The 26,221-nt window shown below is 37.2% G+C and overlaps 1 protein-coding gene across 4 annotated transcripts; it reads left to right on the top strand.

Annotated features, from left to right (window-relative positions):
- The first annotated feature begins 2,575 nt into the window (after positions 1-2,575).
- Positions 2,576-14,063, top strand: zfand2a (zinc finger, AN1-type domain 2A). Of its 4 annotated transcripts, none has more exons than XM_083523252.1 (10): positions 2,576-2,749; positions 8,011-8,096; positions 8,216-8,310; positions 11,876-12,007; positions 12,091-12,242; positions 12,430-12,537; positions 12,656-12,740; positions 12,855-12,931; positions 13,017-13,101; positions 13,820-14,063. In XM_083523252.1, exons 2-10 carry the CDS (start codon positions 8,042-8,044, stop codon positions 13,856-13,858), a joined length of 828 nt encoding a protein of 275 aa, XP_083379378.1. In that variant the 5' UTR covers positions 2,576-2,749; positions 8,011-8,041; the 3' UTR covers positions 13,859-14,063. The 4 variants fall into 4 exon arrangements, with proteins under 4 accessions (XP_083379378.1, XP_083379379.1, XP_083379380.1 ...); XM_083523253.1 differs by having other exon boundaries at positions 13,017-13,156; XM_083523254.1 differs by lacking the exons at positions 2,576-2,749; positions 8,011-8,096 and adding an exon at positions 11,339-11,475.
- The last annotated feature ends 12,158 nt before the right edge of the window (positions 14,064-26,221 follow it).

The following is a 26,221-nucleotide window of genomic DNA, read 5'->3' as shown; positions in this document are numbered from 1 at the left end:
CCTCTCCATCCTTTATTGCTCTAACTTGCAGTACATCCTTCCCAGCTCGGTCCCTCTGCCTGACCAATCGGTATAAATCCTTTTCTCCTTCCTTAGTGTCCAACCTCTTATACAGCTCCTCATATGCCTTTTCCTTGGCTTTCGCCACATCCCTTTTAACCTGCTGCCGCATCTCCTTGTACTCCTGCCTACTCTTCTCATCACTCTGTCGATCCCACTTCTGTTTTGCCAATCTCTTTCCCCTAATGCTCTCCTGCACTTCCTCATTCCACCACCACGTCTCCTTGTCTTGCTTTCTATTTCCAGATGTCACACCAAGTACTTTTCTAGCTGCCTCCCTCATCACTCCTGCAGTAGTTGCCCAATCATCCGGCACCTCTTCACCACCACCAAGCCCCTGTCTGACCTCTTCCCTGAACCTCACACTACACTCTTCCTCCTTCAGTTTCCACCATCTTATTCTTCTTTCAAACCTTACTTTCCTCCTCTTCTTCTTCGCCTCCAAAACCATCCTACAGACCACCATCCGATGCTGTCTAGCTACACTGTCCCCCGCCAACACCTTACAGTCTCCAATCTCCTTCAGGTTGCATCTCCTACACAGAAGATAATCCACCTGTGTGCACCTTCCTCCACTCTTATACGTCACCCTATGATCCTCCTTCTTCTTAAAATACGTGTTCACCACTGCCATTTCCATCCTTTTAGCAAAATCTACCACCATCTGCCCTTCCACATTCCTCTCCTTAAAACCATACCTACCCATCACCTCCTCATCACCTCTGTTCCCTTCACCTACATGCCCATTAAAGTCTGCCCCAATCACCAATCGTTCTTTCCTAGGTACACCATCTACCACTTCATCTAATTCACTCCAGAATCTTTCTTTCTCCTCCATCTCACAGCCAACTTGTGGAGCATAGGCACTGATGACATTTATCATCATCCCTTCAACTTCCACCTTCACGATCATCACCCTATCAGAAACTCTCTTCACCTCAACTACACTCTTACTGTATGCTTCTTTCAGAATCACCCCTACACCATTTCTCTTCCCATCCACACCATGGTAAAACAGTTTAAACCCACCTCCAATGTTCCTGGCCTTACTCCCTTTCCACTTGGTCTCCTGAACACACAACACATCTACCTTTCTCCTCTCCATCATATCAGCTATCTCTCTCCCTTTACCCGTCATAGTACCAACATTTAAAGTACCAACCCGAACCTCTACTCTCCTACACTGCTCCTTTTCCTGCCGTCTCTGTAGACGCCTTCCTCCTCTCCTTCTCCTCCTTCGGCCAACAGTAGCCCAATTTCCACCGGTACCCTGTCGGCTAACGATACCTGTGGCGGTCGTTGTTAACCCGGGCCTCGACCGATCCGGTATGAAATTCTCATTTGTGATCCGCATATTTGATTTGGCACATGTTTTATGTATTTCTCATAATCACACACACTCCAGTGCTCATGGTAGTTCTCACTCTCCAGTGTTTTGTATTGTTTTTAGATATATAATCACACTCTTAATATCACCCAAATGAGTATGGCGTCCCCTTTCGAGTCTGGTTCCTCTTAAGGTTTCTTCCCCATTGCAACAGTCAGCACAGGCTTGCTCATCAGGGATAAACACAAATAATTCACATATGAATTTTTTGTAAAGCTGCTTTGAGACAATGTCCATTGTAAAAAAGCACTACAGAAATAAACTTGAAATTGATTTAGACAGAGAAAAGCTGTTGCTATCAAACATTGTTTACTTAATCAACTGAGTCAGTGTAATAGTGAAGGAACAGATTAAATAGGTGAATTGATGGAAGGTTTGCCAAGAAATGTCCTGCTCCTCTGTAAAAGTATTTTTGAGTATTTTTAAAATACAAAAATACAGTAGTTTATTTTGATACATGGTGTGGCTGCTGTATTTTGTAGTTTCTTTTGATACCCTTAGGGTATTTGTTATTTTATTAAAAAAATAATTTTGCTGTATCTTTGCCCAACCCTGCGTAATCCATTGTAACCGACTTCTGATATTAATTATTCAAAATCAGAATCAGAATAGAAATAATGTATTGTTTCCCACAGGAAAATTTTCAGTTGTTTACAGTACAATTAAAGTTAGAATAAAATATTTTGGGGAAAAAAAAATCAAGTATAGATACTGTGCAATCAACACATTTCCAATCGTATTAAAATATTCTGCATGAAATGTGTAGCAGCAATGAAACAGATAGCAGAAAAAGTCAGACTACAACGACACAGTTATACAAGTTATTGCACTTGTGATAATTATTGCACCGAAATGATCAGAATCAGAATCAGGTTTATTAGACAAGTGTGTTCACACACGGAATACATTTGGATCCAGCTGTTGGTGCAGACATTAATAACAACACTATACATTTAGCTTACACAAGGCAAGACTATATGAAACTATAGAGACAATACATGTGCAATACATACAGACTAATTATAACCAAATTACAGTCCAATTATAGTACTAGTTGTCCACAATATTTTTGCGGATGCAGTTTATCTGAGTGAACGACTTTTATGTTGAAGAGTGTGTGTGTGGTTTATTATAGGGTGTGTTACAGCTCTCAGTGAGATCACTATGGGAGGCAGGGAGCTGGGACTCCTACATAAACCCAGACCGCGGTTCAGTGTTTGGGTTTCAGCGGTGCTTTAACGACGAATTACCTGTTTACACTCTGACCAGGGACCAAGGACACCGAGCTCGTGGACAACATCGGTAAGAAACTAATATCGTGTCTATATTGGTTTTCTGCGTGGTGTTACAGTATAAACCTTCCCATAAAAACGCTCTGACGTTTCCGGCTAGTTAGCTGCCAAATGTCTGCTAGCGGCCTCCGTTTGTTTTTGCTAGTCCTGGGTTTTATTTTCGGTCACAGCTATTTTAAGACGAAAATATTACTTGATTATATATAAATAAATCTATTTATATACATTTTCTGGGAAGTTGTTTGTCGAATTCTTAGAAACTGTAGCCTGACAAGACAAACGGCTAAGTCACAAGATTAGCATAACATGTGTAAATTCCAACTTTACTCTTTCCTGTGTTGTAATTATTTCTATATAAACTCATACAGTAAACTGATGAGGTTTGATGTTTTACATCAACACTAGAAGGTTTGATGGGTCATCATTTAAATCATTCTGACCAACCCATTGCTCCACTGACACCCATAATCCTGCCAGTGAGATCCTTCAACACGGTCAATGGATGTTCAGACTAAAGATCCATTAAGTTACTGAAAACTTAATGAACTATAAGGATTGATTTTTTTTAATGGATAATAATGGATTGAATTTACACCTTAACGATGATAAAACTATAATAAATCAACATTTGGTGTCACCCAGATGAGTCAGGTTCCTCTTAAGGTTTCTTTGTCATTCTGCTTATTCTTCTTCATAATAATGCTAAGAAGAATGATGATACTATTACTATTACTACTACTATTATTATTTGTACTGATAGTATTAGGTGTCATTTCTTTTTCTTCTTTTAATTAAAATAATGATTATATTCTTAAATCCTATTACATTATGCATTATTATGATTTGACTTTATTTTGCATGAACTATTCTGCATTTAAGCACCCATCACCTCAACCGCACACCTCAACCGTACACCTCAACAGTGAATAAACTATATTGAATGGACATTCGGTGCCACCCAGATGAGAATGGGTTCCTTTCTGATTCTGGATCTTCATATGATTTCAGAGTTTTTTTCTAGCCAAAGTTGCCACTGTCTCACTCATTAGGGATAAACTTAAAGGCATACATTTTTACACCCTAACACATAAAATCTCTAACACTGCTTTGTGACAATGTCCTTTGTTAAAGCAATCTACAAATGAAATGTAATTGATTCACTGAGACCGCAGACCATCATCAGGGACTTCTCACTTCCCAGTCACAAGATGTTTGACCTCCTGGCATCCAGAAGGAAAGACGAACATTAGCACTAAAATCAGCAGGTTCAGGGTGTTACGACCCAGTCTAGGGTTAGGCCGGACAGAGTATTTAGCTCGGGATTCAAAAGAATGGATCTTATAAATTGACAACCCAAACACACCACAAACCATAAACACACACAAAAAGGTTTGCTACACAGGTGCTGGTATATTGTAACACAGAAATATATGTACACAGACTCACAGGCTTGTCTTCAGGGTGGGCCAAGGCCAAAACAATAAACAAAAAGTACTGTTTTGGGAAAGCTACCCTTCCTGAAAACAAAGAAAAGGAAAACACAAACAGCTTCCCTAACTCCCTGCTACAAAAACAGACAAAACAATCCCTCACCCAAAGTAAATGGCAGCCACACCCCTAATGCCAGTGAACTAAATATGTACAGTGCCCAAAGATATTACAATATAATACAAAAGAAATATATACAAACAACAGTAGTCAAAGGGACTAAACAGGCTCAAAGTCAGTAAACAGTCAGAGGTCAAAATCATGACCATCAACAACCAAGCTATACCCTGAACACCAAAACAAACAGTCAGAACGCCACTACAACAACTCTCCCCAATTGCTTCACTCCTTCCTCCTTAAATAGGAAACAGGTGGATGATGTCATCATGAAGGAGGTGGGATCAGCCAGGGTAGGGCAGGCCTCAAACTCTGGAGTGGATCGGACCTGCACACACAGCACACATACAGAACACCAGTATGGACATGGGGCTACCTAGGGTTGTAACAAGGGCCAGAGTTTTTTACATCACCATCACCTGACTGGACTGTACAATAGACCTCTAGGACACTGCTCTTACTGCCAGTGATCATTATGTAATTCAGCTCCAACTGTGTACCATCTATATATAACTATCATTTTTGTAAAAATGTACATATAATGTACATGTCTTGTACTGTAAATTCATAGATCTCAATTCTCTACTTATATTGTGACTTACGTACATCTTGCACTTAATCCAAACTTCTTTTACATCTAGATCTTTTATATACACACATTTATTGTACATTTGCTTAACAGCATTTGCACATTTTCCACTGCCCAGAGCCTGTATATTTATTTGTTGTATACATTTAAATCCACATTTGTCAGTTTGAAAAATGTTTCTATATCCACATCTGGTAGATGCTAAATTTGCATTTTGTTACTATGTACATGTATCGTCCGTCTCTCCCTCCTTCCTTCCTACACACTGTTAATCCAGATAGATTACAACTGAGGCCAAATTTAATAACCTCATTATATAGGTCAGTAGTTGATCTGTATCACTGAGCGCAGGGCAAATACACGCTTGATGCAATGCTTGTCCATTTTAGGACACCATGCACACGGAATACTCGTACATCCTTCACTATTTAAGGAAATATGATGGTCATTCCACTTACCTGTTTTTAGGTATATAGATATTTTAGTTATTTTATATGCTTCCAGTCTATTTGCTTTAACAACAGAATTCAACACACAAGTAGCCCTAGTTGCCCTAGAAATGTTTGCTGGATTTGTTGTGTATCATCCAAAGAAAAAAGTGATCATTTGGATTTGCATGTAGTGATGCCCTCAAATGTCCATAAAAGGTGAAAGGCAGCTGGGCATAAAAATAGTGATCAGGGTAAAGGCAAAGGTTAATTTTACTAACAGCAATGCCCTTAAAAACATTTTAATACATGTAATATTAATAACGATGATCACTTTAGGTGTCACTCAAGGTGAGTACACCCCTCACATTTCTGCAACCATTTAATTATGTTCTTAAGAGACTACTCTAAAAATCAAACATTTTACATATATTAGAGTAGTTAGTGTGCGGAGGTCCCCTGGTGGTCTAGTGGTTAAGATGCAGCGCTCCCAGCGCTGCGACCCGGGTTCGATTCCCGGTCAGGGAACCATCCCCAGCCACTCTTAGTGCCGGTCCCAAGCCCGGATAAATTGGGGAGGGTTGCGTTAGGAAGGGCATCCAGCGTAAAACATGTGCCAAATCAAACGTGCGGATGATCCGCTGTGGCGACCCCTAACGGGAGAAGCCGAAAAGAAAGAGTAGTTAGTGTGCAGCTTGTATAGCAGTACAGATTTACTGTTTCTAAAAAATAACTCCATGTACAGCCATTATTGTCTAAATATCCAACAACAAATGTGAGTACACAATAAGTGAACATGTGAGGGGTGAACTCACTTTTTTGTTTCTGTTTCTTTTTTGTCGATTTCAATAATTTTTTTTTTCATGTTGTTTGATTACAAAACAAGTGGTTAAGGGAGTTTTTCCTTGCCACAGTCGCCATGGCTGCTCATCAGGGATAAATACACACCATTCACCTTGACTGTTGATTTCTGTAAAGCTGCTTTGAGACAATGTCTGTTGTGAAAAGCGCTATAGAAATAAACTTGACTTGACTTCACAAAATGTTCTGATTGGTGTTTTTGGTTCCTGACTTGCATTAGGATGTATTTTTGTAATCAAAATTCCAACGCTCTTGTATACGTCACTTTGGGGTCTCAAGATTCCCAGTATTTAGTTAAAGAGAAAGATGAACAAAGCCAGCCGACTCAGCTTTCCTATCAGTTGTTGTAGGAGGATTGCATTGAATGTGAAGTTCATGAACAGAAGTAAAGTCCATGAAAGGACTTTTTATATAATACTTATGTAATGTTTTGTTATTTTGTGTGGTTGATTCAGGAAAAGGTGGATGGTAGGTGTACTGTAATAGATGTTAAAGTCAAGTGTAGGTGGACACATCATGATGATTGGTGTGAGTGCAATGGTCTGGTAGTCATTCAGGTATAGTAGTGGTCATTTTGCAGCACACAGGAACCACTGCCAGGGTCAGGGAGATGTTGATAATATCTGTAAGAACATCTGCAAGTTGTTCTGCACATTTCCTGAGTTTATGGCCACTTTTCTTTCTTTCTTTTTTTTTTTTTTTTCAGCAGATTTCCATGGGCTTAACTTGCTTGGTGGAATTTGAAGTGGTGTCTTGTTCTGTGTTTCGAGCTCATTTAGCATGTTTGGGAGTGATGCATTACCGTTGTAGGGGTTTATCAGATTGATTCTTGTCCTTGTCATCAGATCTAAAGGCAGTGTTTTAAGGTTTTCAGTAGCAAGGCCAATTCAACAGTCTTCTTACTCCAAGTGTGTACTGTGGCTGTATATTTATGCCTCTGTAAAAATGTTTTTCATTCCTTAGGTTCTCACCTGTTTCAGAACCAGTGTTTAACATTTCTGAAGTGGTCTCTATGATGCAATCAGCATAACAGAGGTTTGGTCTGTGCTGCCAAGATGGTGGAAGCTAGAATAGTGGAAGAGGGCAGATTTTTTTGACATTGTAAAAGTTTGTGTAAACAAGTTTCAGTTACGTTGGTTTGCGAAATCAACATGCTGATAGAAGTTTGGCAGCATTGATTTTGGTTCTGTGTGTTCAGTTCTTGGTCTGGGTGCTCTGTGTGTGGGTTACTGACGTAGTTACTGACTTAGTCCCTTTAATTTAGTGCATCGTTCAGGAGTTTAATAATATAAACAGAAAATGTGTATTCGCTAACAAAGGATTAGGAGAAAAATATTCCAATCGGTTGCATTAGTGTGTTGTCACAAAGCTGTAGCTTGTTTTGAGATGGGTACTGTAGGAATTCACTTATTGCTGAATTGTGTTTCAGTTTTGACCCATTCCTCTCACCAAACCACCTCAAGCGTCCCTCAGATGAACTTGCAATGTTAAAATACTTCATTAATTTGTAGCAGATTCAAATGTTTAAAAATACACAAGTCTGTGTGTGTAAATCTAAAGTGGATGTATGCACTGAAAGTATATTGAACAATAACAGTAGTGTTTTTATTTATAGATAGATAGATAGATAGATAGATAGATAGATAGATAGATAGATAGATAGATAGATAGATAGATAGATAGATAGATAGATAGTACTTCTCTTCACTGTATGTATTTTCCAGATATAAGCATGTTGGACAGTTGTGCTGGGTATACCTGTAAATGTCCTTTTTGTTGTGAATACAGTGGGAAAGAGGATCCTTTTTACCACAGTGCCATGGAGTTTCCAGACCTGGGAGAACAATGTTCCGAGAAATCCTGCAAGCGGCTGGGTGAGTGAGAGCTTTTTCAGTGAAAAGAGCTACCAGTTTCTCTACCAGATATCAGTTATTAATTTTTCCTGATATATATCTCACATACACACCTTTTAATTCTATTTTATTTATTACAGATTTCCTTCCGATGAGATGTGACGCCTGTGAAGAGATTTTCTGCAAAGACCACATAACTTATGCAAATCACAAGTGTACTTCATCATATAAAAAGGTAACATGGCTATTGGTTAAAGTCAAATTTTATTTATTATTAAGTAAAATGAACAGCAAGACACATCCATAAAACCACAACAATTAAACATTTGCCTTTTCAGTTTAAAGATGCAGTAGATAAGATTTTCAGCCCCACCCACCAGTCTTCCTACCATTCCACCCATGTTAACAAGGCTCTATCCCAGGATCTACATTAGCCTGTAAAGTGAAGCATTTCCAACAGACTCAAAGAAGCACTTCAGACAGGAAGTCAGGTTTATGAAAGCCACTTTTATAAAAAAAAAAAAAAAAAAGAATTGCACTTTTAAATAGCAAAGACTAGGTAGTCATTTATTAAAGACACATTCAAATAAACATTAAAGCTTTTAAATAGTTCTCTGGCTCTTCTTTGAATGCTATTACCGTATTTTCCGGACTATAAACCACTACTTTTCCCCCCACGCTTTGAACCCCGCGGCTTAAACAATGAAGCGGCTAATTTATGGATTTTTCCTGGGTTTTTCCCGGTTTCACAAGCTTCAAACCAAAAAACTGAGCACCATAACCTTAGACCAATGAAATTGCGGAACGGGTTCAGGTGAACCAATGAAACTCTTTATAATAAATCAGATGCGCTCCCACTGAATCGGGCCGCACCACATCATAAATATGGATGAGGTTCCTCTGACGTTTGACCTGCCGCTCACTCGGACTGTCAACAGGAAATGCGAATCATTCGTCACGCTGAAAACAACCGGGCATGAAAAAACACACTTCACCTGTGTTCTGAGCTGCACGGCATCGGGAGAAAAGCTTCCACTGATGGTGATTTTTAAACGCACGACGATGCCAAAAGATAAACTCCCGAGAGAAATAGTTGTGAAAGGAAGGAGGAAGACAGTGAACAATGACTTTCTTGGTAGGCTACTGTTTAGATACAAGCCGTGTAACAGGCATGTCTTTCATTAAAGCCTGTGTAAAGTTCATTAGTTTCAATGTAGGCACCTGTGGCTTATTTATGTTCAAAATAAAAATCTTTGTCAAATTCAGTGGGTGCGGCTTATATTTGGGTGCGCTTAATAATCCGGAAATTACGTAATCATCTAGTTATGTATATTTGTATGTGGATGCAGAACTGTTTGAAGAGCGATTCAAGATTTTCAGTTTTCTCACTTTTATCGCCTCAGTAAATAATGGTGTATTAAACATTTTTTTTTCTTTCTTACAGATTTTATACGAACACTAAATTTTAGCTATAAAATATTGCCGTCACTGTATTTGTTTGGGCCACTTGCTGTCAGCAAATGTGCAGGCTTGTGTTTAGTAAATTCTGTTTGAGGTAGAAAATTGATAGGGCCATGCCATGGATTTCCATTGTTATGTGCAATATGCTGCAGGGCTGTTTACGCTGTGTTGGACCAAACATTAATTTGTAAATTGCAAGTAGTTGCTGGTTGTATCTACATTTGTCTGCAGTGACTTGTATGCTGTGCAAATAGCTAAAGTGCAAACCCTGAAGGATAAGTCTGAAGTAATTAGTTTGTTTCAAAAGTAAGTGATTATACAAATGATTTGTAAACAAACATTACAACAAAAATCAGTCGATACAAAGTCAATCTTATTTTAGAGAATGTGTGAAGAGTCGATGGTGGTTTGTGCTTTCACTGATTGACCAGGACACCGAAGCAGTGAGATCTTGCATTGCAAGCATGTTTAGAGCTTAGAAAAGGACACACCAGGAGCACTAAGGTTGAAGACCTTGTATCTTTGATGGGTGCCTGGGTATGGTGCAGAGCCTTTTGATGCCTGGAATGCAAAGACAAGAATTGAATTAGATTTTTGCTGTATCAGAGTGTCAGTGGAGTGAACTCAGAATGGGTTCATGTGTGAGAAATTTATGAGGTTGTGAATCAGGCAAGCAGCAGCATTCTGAATCATCTGTAGAGCAAGTAGCTAAATCTGGAAATAATCATAATCCTTGAGATTTGATTACTCGGCCCAGTGATTTTAGTGTACAGGGAAACAAGACAGAACCAAGTAGTGACCCATGAGGGACTCCAGCAGTAAGGCTGTTAGTTCATGAAAGTAAACTGCTACATGGTAGGGTCAATCCTGTTGGTATGATGAGTGTTGAGGTGGCAGATAGGTCAAGGAGCATGAGGATCGAAGGCATAGAGGTTTTGATTTAAGCTTCACTGACTACCAGCAGGGGCCATTCTGTAGAACACATAAACTTGTAACCTGACTGTCGGCACACCAGAGATCATTTGGTTGTCTGGAGAAGTCTGTATAGTATTGAATCAAGCAATCAGGTCAGACAATTCATTAGGTCAAAGACACGTTGTACATTTCAAATTAAAGCAGGCAGTTTTAGTGCAAGGATGGAAGAGACGAATGATGCAAGCATTGCTCAATATTAGCAAGATTCGTGGGTACGCCTTCCTCCAATTTCTAGCGCTGTAAAGCACTGTTGTCTCAGCGGAGACAGACTAATTCCAAAGACATGGAGAGGGCTGTGCAGAGGGTAGAAGACACTCAGCAGCCAGATCTGATCTATTAGTGCTTGGATGAGAGCAAAGTAGAAGAGAATGAAGATGGAAACAGGGTTTTAACAGTTCTAGGAAGGTAGAGTATAGTGAAGAAATGGATGAGAAAACAACAAATCTTTGGATATGAGAAGAGGAGATAATGTGCAATTTGACACGATGGTTGCAATGTGATAGTTGCTGCTTGTTTTGTGGTGAGTGCAGGTGATACCAGTTGAATAATCAGAGATGGTGAATGACCAGAATGTGCCACAAATTTGCTCATTGAAATTTTTGCTCGTTGCAATTTTGGGAATGCCAAAATAAGAGACTAGAAGTGCCAAGAGGAGCTGTAGAACAATTATTATAGAATATTTACAAGGTTTCCAGACATTCGCTAATCTAAATGTCCAAAGGATGCTTTGTCTAAGAGGTGCAACCAAGACACCACCCCAAGCAGAAGTTCTAGGAGTGCTAGAGAAAGTGGTGGAATATGCAGAATATGTGGATTTGTTTTCCTAGTTGAGCCCAAGTCTCTGTGAGTACCATGAAGTGAAATGATGAACTACCAACCAACCTAGGCTGTGATGAAGTTAGCATTGTACACAGCTGGCAGGCAGGTCCAGAAGTCTTCAGATCTTGGTGGACAGATAAGATGGGTGAGCATGTTGGCATAAAGAGCACCACCTGTAGACTTGTTTGCCTTTGTGAAGTCTTTTACTGTAGATAGACACCGCTGTCTGTGTACAGTGCTGAAAAGCTGCTTAATTAACAACATATTTCACAGTAAATTAGCTTTGATTAGCCACCAGCTGGGAGAGCCGAATAATTGCTAATTGAGCAGTTTTAGGGTGCTACAATTACTTTGCTCTTGTGGTTACCCAGCAATGGAAAATAGCCAAAATGTAACGGTTAGAAGGTTGCATAACAAGAATGTTAATTAGTCGACTACTTTCCATCACTTATAATAAGTATGATAAATACTGCCACTGCATATGTAGCGATTAAACAATGGTTTAATGGTTTTAGAATGAAGCATTGGTGGTTTTTCTTGCTCAGGATGTCCAGGTCCCAGTGTGTCCGCTGTGTAATACCCCCATTCCGATTAAAAGAGGGGAAATGCCAGACATTAAAGTTGGAGAGCACATAGACCGTGACTGCAAGTCAGACCCTGCACAGAGGAAACGAAAGGTATTAACAGTTCAACTTAACAGTACATGCTTATATCTCATATCTGATCTGCTAACGGAATATGTTCTTTGTTTTTGTTGAAGATTTTTACAAATAAGTGCTCTAAAGGAGGCTGCAAGCAGAAGGAGATGATTCGTGTAACATGTGACCAATGCCACTTGAACTACTGTCTCAAGCACAGACATCCACTGGACCATGATTGTAAGACTGATGGCAAACCGGTCTCCAAATCAGGGTGTGTATTGTCTTGAATCTTGAATTATTTCTTATGATCTTATTGGAGATCTGATCATCATGTGTGCTTGCTTTTGTATTTTGGGCTTCCCCCAGAACAGCAACATAGGATGTGTGATGGTGGGGTGCCCACATACTTTTGACATATAGTTTTTCTATCCCTTCATTTGTGTTTTATTTATGTACAGACATGCTGCTTTAATGAGAGCTCAGGGTTCCTCCAGCAGCAGTGCTGCAGGCTCATCTATTATAGTGAACGCGACCGGAACGAGCCGAACTCGTGCTCAGAATGTTGGGTGAGTTTAAATTCTGTGAGTAATTGTGGGATTTGTCAGACCCATTGATTAAATACCTTGTTAAACTTGGTTTGATTGTATTATGTGCTTTTAGTTTGCAATAATATTCTTTCTGCAGTTCACAAAGGAATTCAGCCCCCTCTGTGGTTCCCCCCGCGGCGCCGAATGTAATACCTACATCAGCATCCTATCAGGCTGGACTGGTAGTATATTCATTCGTTCTGACTTTAAATATTTAATGTTCACTACTTTTGAAATGCTAGTGAATTGCAAATGGTCCTAAATAATGAAGCACATTTGTCTTCCTTGGGATGTAGACTGAAGAGCAGGCTCTCCAGCGTGCATTAGAGATGTCACTGGCTGAAACGGCCCAAAACACGCCGTCTGCTCTCAGGTAGCCAAGTTTACATACCTTAATCTCACAGTGCCTTGTGAGAAGATTCACCTGTTCTAGAGAATGCTTTTGTGTGTGTGATCAGTCCTCAGGAGCAGGAGGATCTGGCCTTGGCCCAGGCCCTCGCTGCTAGTGAGGAAGAGTTCCAACGACAGCAACAGAGACAACAGGTACCAAGAACCCTTAGCAGTCAGTAGCATGTTATGCTAGCAGGACCACAATTAGGTACTTGGTCTTATTTTATACACTGGGTGCATGATGAGCTGGGATGGCTGTTGGAGCATGTTGGGTCTTTTCAAATGGCAATAATTATTATAATAAAGTTTATTATTCAGACTAGTTCACTTCATTTGGGTCGACATTGTAAATCAATTTAAGCTAGTTCAAAGCATGATCAGTGCTTAAATTTTTTTTCAAAAACATATGAGATGGTATCAAAAAGTTTCGAGACTAGCTGGGTTGTTTTTTTTTTATTTTTATTTTTTTTTTTACAAAAAAGTACTTTATTTACGTTCACACGCGGTCACCTTTAAAATAATCCCCTTACACAGCAATACAGCGCTCCCAGCGTTCCTGACACTTCGGTAATGTGTCCTGGGAGCGTGTAAAGCACCTCATGCTCTTCTGCTTCACTGAATGAGAGCTCGGTGAGGGTATTATCACGTGGTCAGAATAGCACCATTTTCACAGCTCCTGATGTACACGGCACCATGTCTTTTGGCATCATGACTTATGAAGTTCGGCGGTCCCTATGACTGCATGCAGACTTGTGCTGCCATCTGTTGGTCAAAACTAGTCACCAAACTTATTGATACCTCACATGTTGGTATAGATGACTTGTAAGTGCCAAAGAAGTTTGACTAACATTCATTTTTTCATCACCAACAGGGGAGGGATTCAAAGCAGTCCAACTGTCGTTTGTCTTGAATTCAGAACATGCTGACGGAGCGCAATCTGCCTCATTTTAAACACACACAAACTTAATAGACTATTCTGCAACCCAGCATACAAACTCTGGGAATGCCAAAATAGTTTTTTTTCAAACAGAGCTTTATGTACATATTTTATATAGTGTCCATGTTAATCAACATACAATGTAGATGTTTCTGAAAATAAATTATTTTAAACATTTCTTGCTTTTTGGGTTTGAACTGTTTATATAGGGGATATTTATATATGAACATTTGTCAGGTTGTATTAAGTTGTATAATACAACTGAACTGTCACAAATTTCATTGAGTGATTTATGATGCTTTAAAGTCAATTTCTTCCTCATATTAATTCTAATACTCCTTCACTAAAATACTACTTGCGCACACATGATTTCTATTATAGCTTGTTTATTGAACCCCAAGAATGTATGAGAGGGGAGGTGTTGTGAACTTCAGAAAGGTTGTGACCTCACCTAGTTTCTGCTCCTATCAGCCATAAACAGGAATCCTAACTTAATGGTTAAAAATGGAGAAAATGTCACTGGGTTTGAAGATTCTTGATTTATTCTGTACTATATAGATACCTACTATGTAGGTAGGATCAGAATTTAGTAGCATGAATTTATGGACCTAGATTTCTTTGTGTTGACACTTTAGGCTGGTGGTAATGGTGGGTAATCTTAGCTGATCATGTCTATACCTGTTATGGCTTCCAGCACGATAATGTGGCATATCATAAAGCTTCAAATGTGTTTTAATGACCTCCCTTGATGTAAACCCACTAGCTGACAGATCTGCAGCAGTTATATGACTCAGCCGAGACAAAATGGACCTGAGTTTTAATGGAAAGTTTCAAAAACCTTGTGGCATTCATGTCACAAAGATCTAAGGCTGTTTTAATATTAATATAAATTAGTATTAGTATAAATCTTAATCAACCAACCCCTATCAGTAATAAATCATGCTTTTTGATAAACCTGCTCTGGTACAGGTTAGATTGATTAATTCAGTTTAACTAGACAGTTGATGTTCCAGCTAAAACAATTTTATATTGCTGATTTTTCACCGTGGTTGTCACTAGCAACTGGCAAATGATTGGTCTGCTGAGCAGATATCAGAGCCTGTTCTAGATATTGAAACAAGACGGTACAATCACTAATCATCTTAACCTGGCTTAAAGCTGGACTTCATGTAATTATTAAAATTTTTTATTTGAATTGGAAGTTTGTCAGGATATTCTGGAAACTGGAAATGACACTCAAAGATTGGCCTGGTTGGACCACTAGATGGCAGTGTTGATCCATGAGAAAACAGTAACTAAACGGTATCAAGCATTTATATCTGCTCATACCTAAATCCTAGAACAATGGTTATACTTGCAGAGCCTCATTGCAGCATATTAAAAAAAAAAAATATATGCTGCTCTTGGCTAAAATGTAAATTCGAAACTCTCTCTCTCTCTCAAAATATATTTGCAGGTGCTTGATTACTGGCTAATTAGCTGGAATAGTGGTGGTTGGCAAGGATAAAAAGAAAAGAACATCTACAGACCCTCTAATAAATCCTCAAATTCTCACTTTCAATGTAAAATTATGATGTATAATTATATAATAAAGATTATGTAAAAAAACAAACATTTTAGGGACAAATACAATAAAAAAAGATTACTATAAGCTGTTTGTGTAAGTGTGCACATAATTTTATAATCAGTCTCATTTAAAAAAAATAATCATCCAACAGTCATCAATTACACTTCTCATTAACCCCTAATTAAGACCAGATCTGTAGGATTTCTTTTAGCATCCTCCTTGCTTTCCCACTGCTGAAGCCATGGTCCGCAAAGTGCTCGGAATTGGTATCTCACTTCTTGAAAGGTATTGATCAGGTAAGAGATATAAAAGAACTTTCACAACATTACATTTACCAGAGATAACACCATAAAGACCATTAACAAGCAGAAAAAAAATTAAGCACCACAGTGACTTCGCAATAACTAGATATCCCTTTAAAATACAAAAACTTGTCAGTCATACAAAGACTTTCAGTGACATTAAAAGAGCTGACAGCCAGTGACTGCTCTCAGCATGTAATTTTGATTTCTTGTGTTTTTCGCATGTCTGGTCTATGGGGCAGGTTGGCAAGACAGAATCACTCACACACCCCGCACCACTCACACCCCACCTCCAAATAAAATGGCCCAGATTGTTTTATGGTCTGATATTGGATAATTGTAAATTTATACCATAAGTCCAAAAGGTCTGTTTGGTGCAAAAAAGCACCATCAAAAGATCCCATTACCCACGGTGCAGCATGAAGATGGCAGCATCAGGCTTTAAGGCTGATTTTCCTCATCCAAGACTGTGTCTTTTTTCAAGAATAAGGGAATCATGGATAGCTACAAATACCAATAGATTCAAATGCAAAGCCTTCAGATGTTTGCTTGGAAGCTGAAGATGAAAAGGATTCACATTTCAGCACAACAATGACAGAAAGCATACATCCAAATAAAAATAAATGGATTTACCTATACATCAGTAGCCCAGATATACACACACACACATATATATATATATATATATATATATATATATATATATATATATATATATATATATATATATATATATATATATATATATATATATATACACACACACACAAGAAGCGTACTTAGGTGTACTTTTTTCCCCCCAATATTTTTTTTTCTCTAATAATGTTTCTAGCTGTTTTTCAATTACTTCTAATATGGTATGTTGTAATTAAATTTTTTTTTCATAACAAAATCCTGCCATTTTTGCAGGCTCCAGCAGAACGTCACAAGAATGTTTGATGAGAATAATTTTAGTAGAAATGCTGTTGTTTTTGGCAACATAATTGTTATTCTTTATCACTCCTCTCTTTCAAAGCAATAGAACATTAAAACAACTGGAAACAATTGATCAAAGTAAAATATTAATCCAAGTGCAAATTAGAATGAATGCACCCGATGAATGTAACATTTGTTGCAATTGTTTTTTTTTGTTTTTAGTGGTCTCAGTCTCTAGCTTTTAGTTAAACAAAGCCAACCCAAACCTTAGCCAAGCCAAACAAAGTTGCTGACTATATGAGAGAATGTTCTGGGCTCCTCTGAGGATTGGCTTCAGTGTGTGTATGTGAATATTTTGTATAATGACATTAATTTAACTTTGAAGCTGACTGACACTGCTGATAAGTGGCCCCTAGTCATGTTTCCTATTGTTATTAGATCATTAGATTATGTCTATTGACCTGAGACCCATAGCTACATTCAGTCCCTGTTGAGGCGGCCACGATCAGCAACATAATAGGGGTGGCAGATGTTTAATATGAGTAAAGCAAGACTGTTCTTGGAAAATTAGGAAAAATATGCATTCCTATATACTTCTTTTCTCATTTGGTTTGCTGGGACAAACCTTAATTTTCATTAGAGGTCTTTATAAACTCAACAGAACTTTGTATGTATTTTTATTTTGTTGATGGATACCATCCAAAAGGACATCTGAACACCATTTTGTTAGGATTTACAAAAAAAGATTTGTTACCTATTTACATTATTCATAATACTGTAGGTGGGAAAATGTAAAGTTTTTCAAATGCTGTGTAATTCATGTAACAAAATCCCAGGTATTAAAATCCTTACTAAAAAGAACAAGATGAAGAAAAAGAAATGCAAATAACAGAAATAAATAATTCAATTTATTTTAACTTGTCAGTATTTCAACTTGGCCTCTTTCTATAAAGTGCTTTCCAGTAGTTAAATTCCAACCCAGATCAGTTAAACATCCATATTAAATCAGTACCATCTTCAGATAAAGTGATGGATCAGGGTCAGTCTATCACTTCCTGGTAGTTTAGGATTAAATTACATTACAGATTGCTTTAATCTACATTTACTTCCAATACATAAACCATGGACTCATACTCATTATTGTAATAATATAATAATAAAAGCAATATATCTCAGTTTTATGCCACTGATTATTCTTTTTGGCTACTGCTACAATCTTGTTTTATTTTAATCTCATATTCATGTGGTTTCAACATCCTGAAGTGAGCACGTAGTCTGAAGGAGAATGTACCTTCAAACTTCCAGGATCTAGAGAGGGGAATTCAACAATATTTGCACTCCCATTTCTAAATACCAAGGACATAAATAATAAATTATAGACAAAAACATTCTGTAGTGCAGTTAGCGGCTATGCTGCAAACAATTTATATTTTTTTAACAGTAAATTATTTTCCCTTTGTGGATTATTTCATCCACACAACCTTCAAACTGAGGCATTAATATAATACTATGACATAAATGCATTAACATCAGACAGTTAAGTAGCCTATGCTCAACAAAATGATTCACCTTCATTATTTCAGTCATTGAACAATCATGTCTGACCTCAGCAAGATAATTATACATAATTATCCTCATGCATGAGCTAGGGGGCTGCTGTTTCAGTGTTGCTTTGTTGATGTCAGTGAGAAATCAGCAAAATATTAGGCCATTACTAACATATAATCTTTATTAAGTACATACTGTGGGTAGTAATGTTTGAGTGCTGATCTCAATAAATATTTCAAATGTGCACATACATAACAGTTCAAGGAAACATTCTACAGGGTTTTACTGACGTCTCCATGCATAGAGGAAATTAACACTTTTTAAGCAAGGTTTCTTCCAAAATTGTTCATACTTTATCTATAGAAGGGTGCACTGAAATCTTATAGCAGACTTGGGAAGCTGCCACGGAGTTGTGATGGACATTAACATTAAACATGATGAGTACATCATACACGCCACTGCTTCCTGCTGCTTATCTACTCATTTTAAATAAATACATTTAAACCGACTGTAGTATTAACACAATAGCAGATTGGGATGATCTGGAACACTAATTGGTTTAAAGTCCTTTATATAAATATAAATTCCCACAGCCATGCTCCAAAATCTAGCAGAAAGCTTCCCAGAAGAGTGGAGTTCAGCATACTAAATCTGGATTGGCATGTTTAAAACATCAGATATGCTGTGTGATGTGTAGATGTCCTTATATCTTCAGCCATATACTACATTTTATTAGACAAGGTTAGCTGCATTTATATTTTAGCCTAGCATAGAGTTGTAACTGCATTAGAAACCAGAGCTTTCTAGTTTCAGGCCTGCTGTGTGTATATGGCCTTGGGATAAAAGCAAACACACACAGAGTATATACAACCCACAAAATGTAAACTACACATTCTATAACTCATTCTATTGCATTATTGAATACTGCTTACACATACTGCCAGTGTTTATTCTTTCCAACAGGTTCTGTCTAAAATTTCCACTGGTTCTGTGTGGACTACTAAATGTTCGTGTGCCTTCACTTAGTCTGGAAAGTCTTCCCAGCTTGTGTTCACATGACGACAGGACGTTTTTCATCTCTCCTGTTAGATAAAATGACCTGTATATATCTGGAATTTTTATTACAGATTCCTAATACAGTGTATGGCAAATATGTATATGAAAAAAGTGGTTATATAAATGTTCTGATAATCTCTTTGGTGAAGTAATAAATTAGGAAAAAAATCTTTTAAAATAATTATTTGAGAAATAATCGGATCCAATAAAAACAAGATTTATTTATTTTTAAAGTTATAATACAGTTAAAGGTTTTACATTTTCGAATCATCACTGTTGAGTTTTAGTTTTGAATTCAATTTTTATTAATTTTGTAAATATTAGTTATGGGGAGAACTGGATTAGGAGCCACTACCACTGATTACCCACCTATTATTTGTACCAGCCCACCCTAATATAAATGGTTAGAACTGGCACTGAGTGGATGAGAGAACATTTCAGTTGTCAGTTATCTCCTTCTTTGTGGAAGTTTGCTGTCTTTGACATTAAACCATGAAAATGCTTTTTATGTGACAATAGCGCTGCAGCTGTCATCAAATTCTCATCTTCTTTGCTGGTACACTGTGCACATGCTTTTCTGTATAGGGCTTTGGAGGATCAGACAAGGGCATGGACCTTAAGAAGAGACTTGGTGGACTCACTAGGTTGTTTAGTGTGGAGAGAGTTAGCATGAATTACTCATAATGCTTTGAGCAGTTTTAAGTATCATCTAACTTGACACCTGAGGATGTTGTTCTTAGGTTGCTGGGGTTTTTGGCAACAGGGAAGCTGAGTCGCAGGTGGGATTCTGTAAAATTGATGTGAAAAAATGGACAAAATATGGACTCAAACTTGTTTAGACATGTGCAGTTGTTCCTTGCAGTGACAGTTTGGCATCAAGACCACTGCTTTCCTGTCTGAACATATGTCCATCACAGAGGCAATAAGGCGTATTCAGCCAAATACACACCTCGGATGTGTTTAGTATTTCCTTGCCTATCAGTGACATGTAACAAAGCTGGTATCAATTCACCAACATATAATTGGCTTTCCAGTCAATTGCCGGTGAAGATAATTAATTTTTCTGACAGATTGTTCATTTGCAGATTTGTCCAACAATTTTCTATTATGTGGTTCTGTATCTACATGTCAATAAAAAAACCATAACCATGTCATACAGGTTATATATATATATATATATATTTCTTTCCAGATTTTCAAAATTAATCCCTTAAACATGCATTTACAAAGAGGGACTACTTTGATAATTATAAGCCACATTTCCAGTGTTCTTTGTGTTCTTTCTTTCATCTAGCCTTGTTCATTGATTTTTAGTCTACTTGTTACTTGTACATTCTTGCTTTTGTGTTGTCTGTTTTTGACCACTTACTATTAAGATTACACAATTTAAATATTATATATTATATATGCAAAAGAATAAGAAATATTCTTATTTTCATAAAATAAATAAATAAATAAATAAATAAATAAATAAATAAATAAACACACTAAGATATATTCTTTAGCACAGCTCATGCATAGCACTAGGTGACCTCAATTAGAGCGTCTTTAGAAAGAGAGACAGAGAGAACGTGAAAGACCTTCGGCATGTGTGTCCTTTAGGCTGCTATCGACACATGGTCGCATTATAGAGCGAGGCAGCTTCCTCACTGCCTTGTTTGACAAGAGCCTCCATTTCCCATGTTTTAATGAGGGAGGTGGCAGGGGCCAGTGTACAGAGGCTCACTTCAACATGCTGCTCTATTGTTATGTGGATGATGAGACCATGGCTCTCCAGAGAATAACAGGGTGTGGGCTGAATGTTTTGTCCAATTTCACGTCAGTGATATGAATATTTTATAGACACTTTTGTCTTGTGTAGAGCTCTGACGTCTATGGTAGCTATATATTTTTTTTTTCGTGTTATTTGTTTAGTTTGTTATTGTTTTTTTTAAATCGGGTCCTTCAGTCTTAATAAAAATGTGTTTACACTGATGGATGAACTTATGTATGTTTAGAATATATATCCAGTAGTGAAAACAAATATTGATGTGACTTTCAAGATCAAATTTCATCACACTACCAAAGCTAAAGGTATGTTTAAATTGTAATTTAAATTGAATAAAAAAAAAAAAAGAATCAAAATATGATTAAAAGGTTAATTTACGGTTAATTTAGGTTAATGTGTGATACTGGAAATCACACATTTTCATTTTGTAGAAAAACCATATTGATATTTCAGCTGATATGAGAGACCCAATATCCTGCTGATATCATCACTGTTTTTTGTGATGATAATTGAGAATTTTAATGACAGTGTAGAGACTCATCAGGCTGCGTAATCTCTATAATAGTGACTCTATCTATAAAGAATTATTTTTTTAATGAATTCTGAACATTGGAATTAGTCACGAACAGGGTGAAGGTCATAGGAAAGTCAAATGTCTAAAACATCCTTCTAGATTGTCACAGAGATGTAACCTACGCCTCTATGTTCAGGAACCCAAGGCCTGGCTAAGTATGATTTCTGCCATCAATCCATCCTTCAGAGTTTCCCATTTTCTATGATATCTCAAGAATATGTGGACAAATGTTTGTAGGATTTATATGGAATTATTATTATTATTATTATTATTATTATTATTATTATTATTATTATTATTATTATTATTATAACCAGGATATCTAATTACAGCTGAGTAGAATTTACTTTGGAATTGATCCAAGAGCAAAGTCACAACTAGGTCCTCAATAAATCCTTCCTGGATGGAATATGTTTTATTGGTATTTCAGTTAAACAAATTACAGGTAACAAGACAAATTAAACTTGTTGGCAGTGAAGGCATCGTAAAGTTATACTTATTTTGTTCCTGTAAGAATAATATATTCTGTGATTATATTATTTTTAAATGTACTTTTCATTTGCAATTATCATGATTTCAATGCATCATATAGCTGTGTTTTGAGACATACATTTTAGAGTAGTATATAAGCAATTTATAATTTAATAAGCATGGCAGCAGTGTTTGAATGATTTCAAGGTCTGAAAGTTTGCTCAGCAATCATGCTATTATGATATCACAATTTATACTGTTGTGCAGGAATACATGATAATTTGTAGGTGTTCTAGAACAGATCAGCAAGAATTGTTTGGAAATTATGCAATAATTTAATGTATGTCTCTGAGCTACTGGTTTGTTGCCAGATCATGACAGGCTAAATACAAAGTAGCTGGGAGTATTGGTTTCCTGTCTAATCTTAATAGTTATCAAACAGCCACAGAACAGAGTCAGAGACAGGGTGCATAATTAAGTGTCAGCTAATCTCTGACCCTTACAAAGCAGCACTGCACTGTTAGAGAACCACCAACATATTAATAAAATGTTTTATATACAAAAATACAAAATTCCACATTGCCTTAGTCTGTGTGTGTGTGTGTGTGTGTGTGTGCGTGTGTGCGTGTGTGTGTGTGTGTGTGTGTGTGTGTGTGTGTATGTGTTCTCTAAAGAGGGAATTTATTTTATATAGATAAAAATGTATGACAGTGGTAGCAGGTTGCATCACCGCCACACAGCTCCATGATCCCAGGTTTAAGCTTGAGCTCAGGCTATTTTATCCCTATCTTCATATTGGTTTCCTCAGGAGTTTTTTATTGTCTGTCCATCTCCCAAAAACATGACATAGATGTATGGGTTACTTTTAATTACACTAATTGAGAATGCACAAAATACATCCTGCTGCCCTGTGTTCTTGTCACTTGGAAACCATTCAATGCTGCTGAGGATGGCCTCACATGGACAGACCAAAATACATGACATTATGGTGGATGGTTACTAAGGAACCATAAAGTTGTCTTTGGTGTGCAACTAATGCACAAATGTTTGTAATCAAGAAAAGTTGAAAACGTCAATACTATAGGCCAAGGTTTCTTCCTCATGTCAACTCCGGGAGATTTTCCTTCTCACAATTGCTGCTGACTCACTCATTATGGATAGAGTGTAAATAATAAAAAAGTATTGATTTAATATTTATTAACAACTATGTCCAAAAACCAGTCTGTATTGTTGTACTGTATTGCAATAGTTTTCCTCATGATGAGCCACCATGATCGATATTCTGTCAAAATAAATATTCATCATTCAAAGACCAGCATCTTACAATTCAACTTGAATTAAAAAATAATGAAAGGTTAAGGTGGGGGTTAGAGGTATGGTAAGTATTCATGCATTTATCTATCAATTGCATGTCATCAAGTGAAATCAAAATACATTATCTTTGATTATTTGAATTCTTCACTCATTGAAGCATGCTCAACAAAATTAGTTCAAGTGGCGATCAAGATTTAGGCATTTTACGATGTGTGCTGCTTGACAAAAAACTTCAATAAAGATTGTGTGTCCATAAATGCCATCTGTTTTAGAAAGAAAGCCAAGCTACATGAAATTTTTTAATAGCCAAAAGTAGTTGGCTATTGTTTGTGGATCCACAAACATTCCAAGATATTTTTAACAGCAAATAAAGCCACCAACTAAATACGAGAATGCTGAAAATATGGCCTTATTTTGAGATGCTTATTAATTTTTGAAAAAGGAAAGGCTTAGCACTGCTAGTGCATTAACATCAGCCACCCAGGTTTTCTAACATTGTTGGCGATACAAGTCTGTTCAAAGAGTCTCTTTGGAAATCAAAAAATAAGAAAAAAGTCTTATTTATAACTTAAAGAGAAGTTGAAAGCAATAAACAGAAAAATCAATATTTAGTCTAACAAACTTATGCATTATATTAACATTGTATCTGCAATCTCAGGGTCAATTTTTTAAAAATGTTTATGGAAATTGACAAAAAGGTTATTCTGTTTGATTCATTTTTGTTAAAAATGCACTTTTAGAAATGCAAACTTATAAATTCATAAAATAATTTATAATGGAATTCTGGTGGTTAAGACTTTTTCATTGTAATGTATAAGACCTGCTTTTAAAACACATACTGTTATAACACTACATCTTTTTATCACATATGTGAATAAAGCTTGTTTGCTGGCACCTACCTGTGTATATATGGGTTGCTGATCTACTGGTCAGAAAGCTAACAGGATGCATATACAGGATTATAATCTTTATGTACTGACCCAGGCAAACACACTGTTCTTTACTGCTTCAGAGTTTTATAGCACAAAACGAGCCAGAGTGCAGTCTGTAAAAGTCCTCATCAGTCAGCTATCCAGTTCCTACAGGGTTATTGCCTGTTTCATGAGACAGCAGCATATATTATTTTATCCTGACCATAAACAATCTCGCCCTACTTGTCCAGGGGTCACCTCATCTCTAAAGAAATGCCATGGGCTCAATAACTCACATTAGGTGTAACACACATTATTCATATACATTAATCTATAATTCTTGCCTATTTAAACAAGAATGTAAATATTCATTCATTCATTTTCTCCCGCTTATCCGCAATTCGGGTCGCGGGGGCAGCAGTCGAAGCAGGCCCCCGCCTTCGACTGCTGCCCAATCCTCACAGCACCGTCCCTTACGGTCCCTCCTGCAGGTGGTGAGCCCACGGGAAGGCGGCCCCACGTCACTCCGACGTCACTGACCTTGATATTTCCCTCGTAAGGGACCCCCGGAGCATAGAGGGTTAAGGGCCTTGCTCAAGGGCCCAAGAGTGGCAGCTTGGCGATACCGGGGCATGAACCCCAGACCTTCCGATCGGCAACTCAGCGCCTTAACCGCTGGAGCCACCACTCCCCCAAGAATGTAAATAGTTTTACACATAAGGTCAGGGTGATGAAATGTCTGGATATATTAGTTGGATATAAGATGGAAATAAGGGATATAGTATCATAAGTGCACATTTCCAGCTTTAATTGAGAATATTTACATCAAAACCAGGTGTATGAATGGTATTAGAATTACATCACTTTTTATATTTGGTTTTCCATTTGAAATGGGCCAAAATAATTATGCAATTTGCTCTTTAGTTGGTCCATGCATGTCCAGGTGTGTGTTATTCCCTCATAATTTTACAAATGTGCAGATAAAATGTCCAGAGTTGATTTAAAGTGCAGCATTTAGATTTGGAAGCTGTTACCCTTAGCGCTCAACATTAAGTCTAAAGAGATATCACTGTCATTGAAGCAAGCCATCATTAAGCGAAACAATTAAAGCAATAGTTACAAAACAATTGCCTTTTGGCTCTCCCATTTATTTTATGCTGCCACAGAGTCCCTGCTTGCGCTTGTGCACAGTGTACAGGATGTTAAACTATTACAAAACAGAATAATCACAAATACAGAATAATCTATCAATTGTTGAGTAGAGGCTTTTCTTTACATTTTTGTGTCAATTGTGTCAATTATGCTTCTAAGCTCACCAATGTGTTCTTTATTCTTAAGAATAATTAATTTGGCCACACTTAATGTAGTTTTTTATCTCTCTGATGGGTTTGTTTTGATTGTTCAGCCTAATGATGGCTTGGTTCACTGGTGATTACAGCTCTTTAGACTTCAGATTGAAAGTAAACAGCAACAGATTCCAATTGCAAATACCTCACTTGAAACCCATTCTAGACCTTTTATGTGTTTGAAATGCAAGTGAAATAATGAGGGAATAACACCTGGGCGTGGGCCATTTATCCGATTATTTTTCTACCTTCCAAACTGAAAGTAAAACTCTGCACTTTCAGCTCATATAATAGACCTCTAAAATCTTTTATAAGATATGATTAGATATGATTAGATTAGATAGATAGATAGATAGATAGATAGATAGATAGATAGATAGATAGATAGATAGATAGATAGATAGATAGATAGATAGATAGATAGATAGATAGATAGATAGATAGATAGATAGATAGATAGATAGAATTTTTGGGTGTACAACCTCAAATTTTCCCCAACTCACAGGCCTTGACAAGGCCACAATATTTCAAATTATGAATATTTAATTAAGGCAATTTTCACAT

Source organism: Silurus aristotelis, assembly GCF_946808225.1.
Source record: "Silurus aristotelis genome assembly, chromosome: 21".
NCBI lineage: Eukaryota > Metazoa > Chordata > Actinopteri > Siluriformes > Siluridae > Silurus > Silurus aristotelis.
Note: the sequence above shows the minus strand (reverse complement) of the source record. Positions and strands in the feature narration are given on the sequence as shown.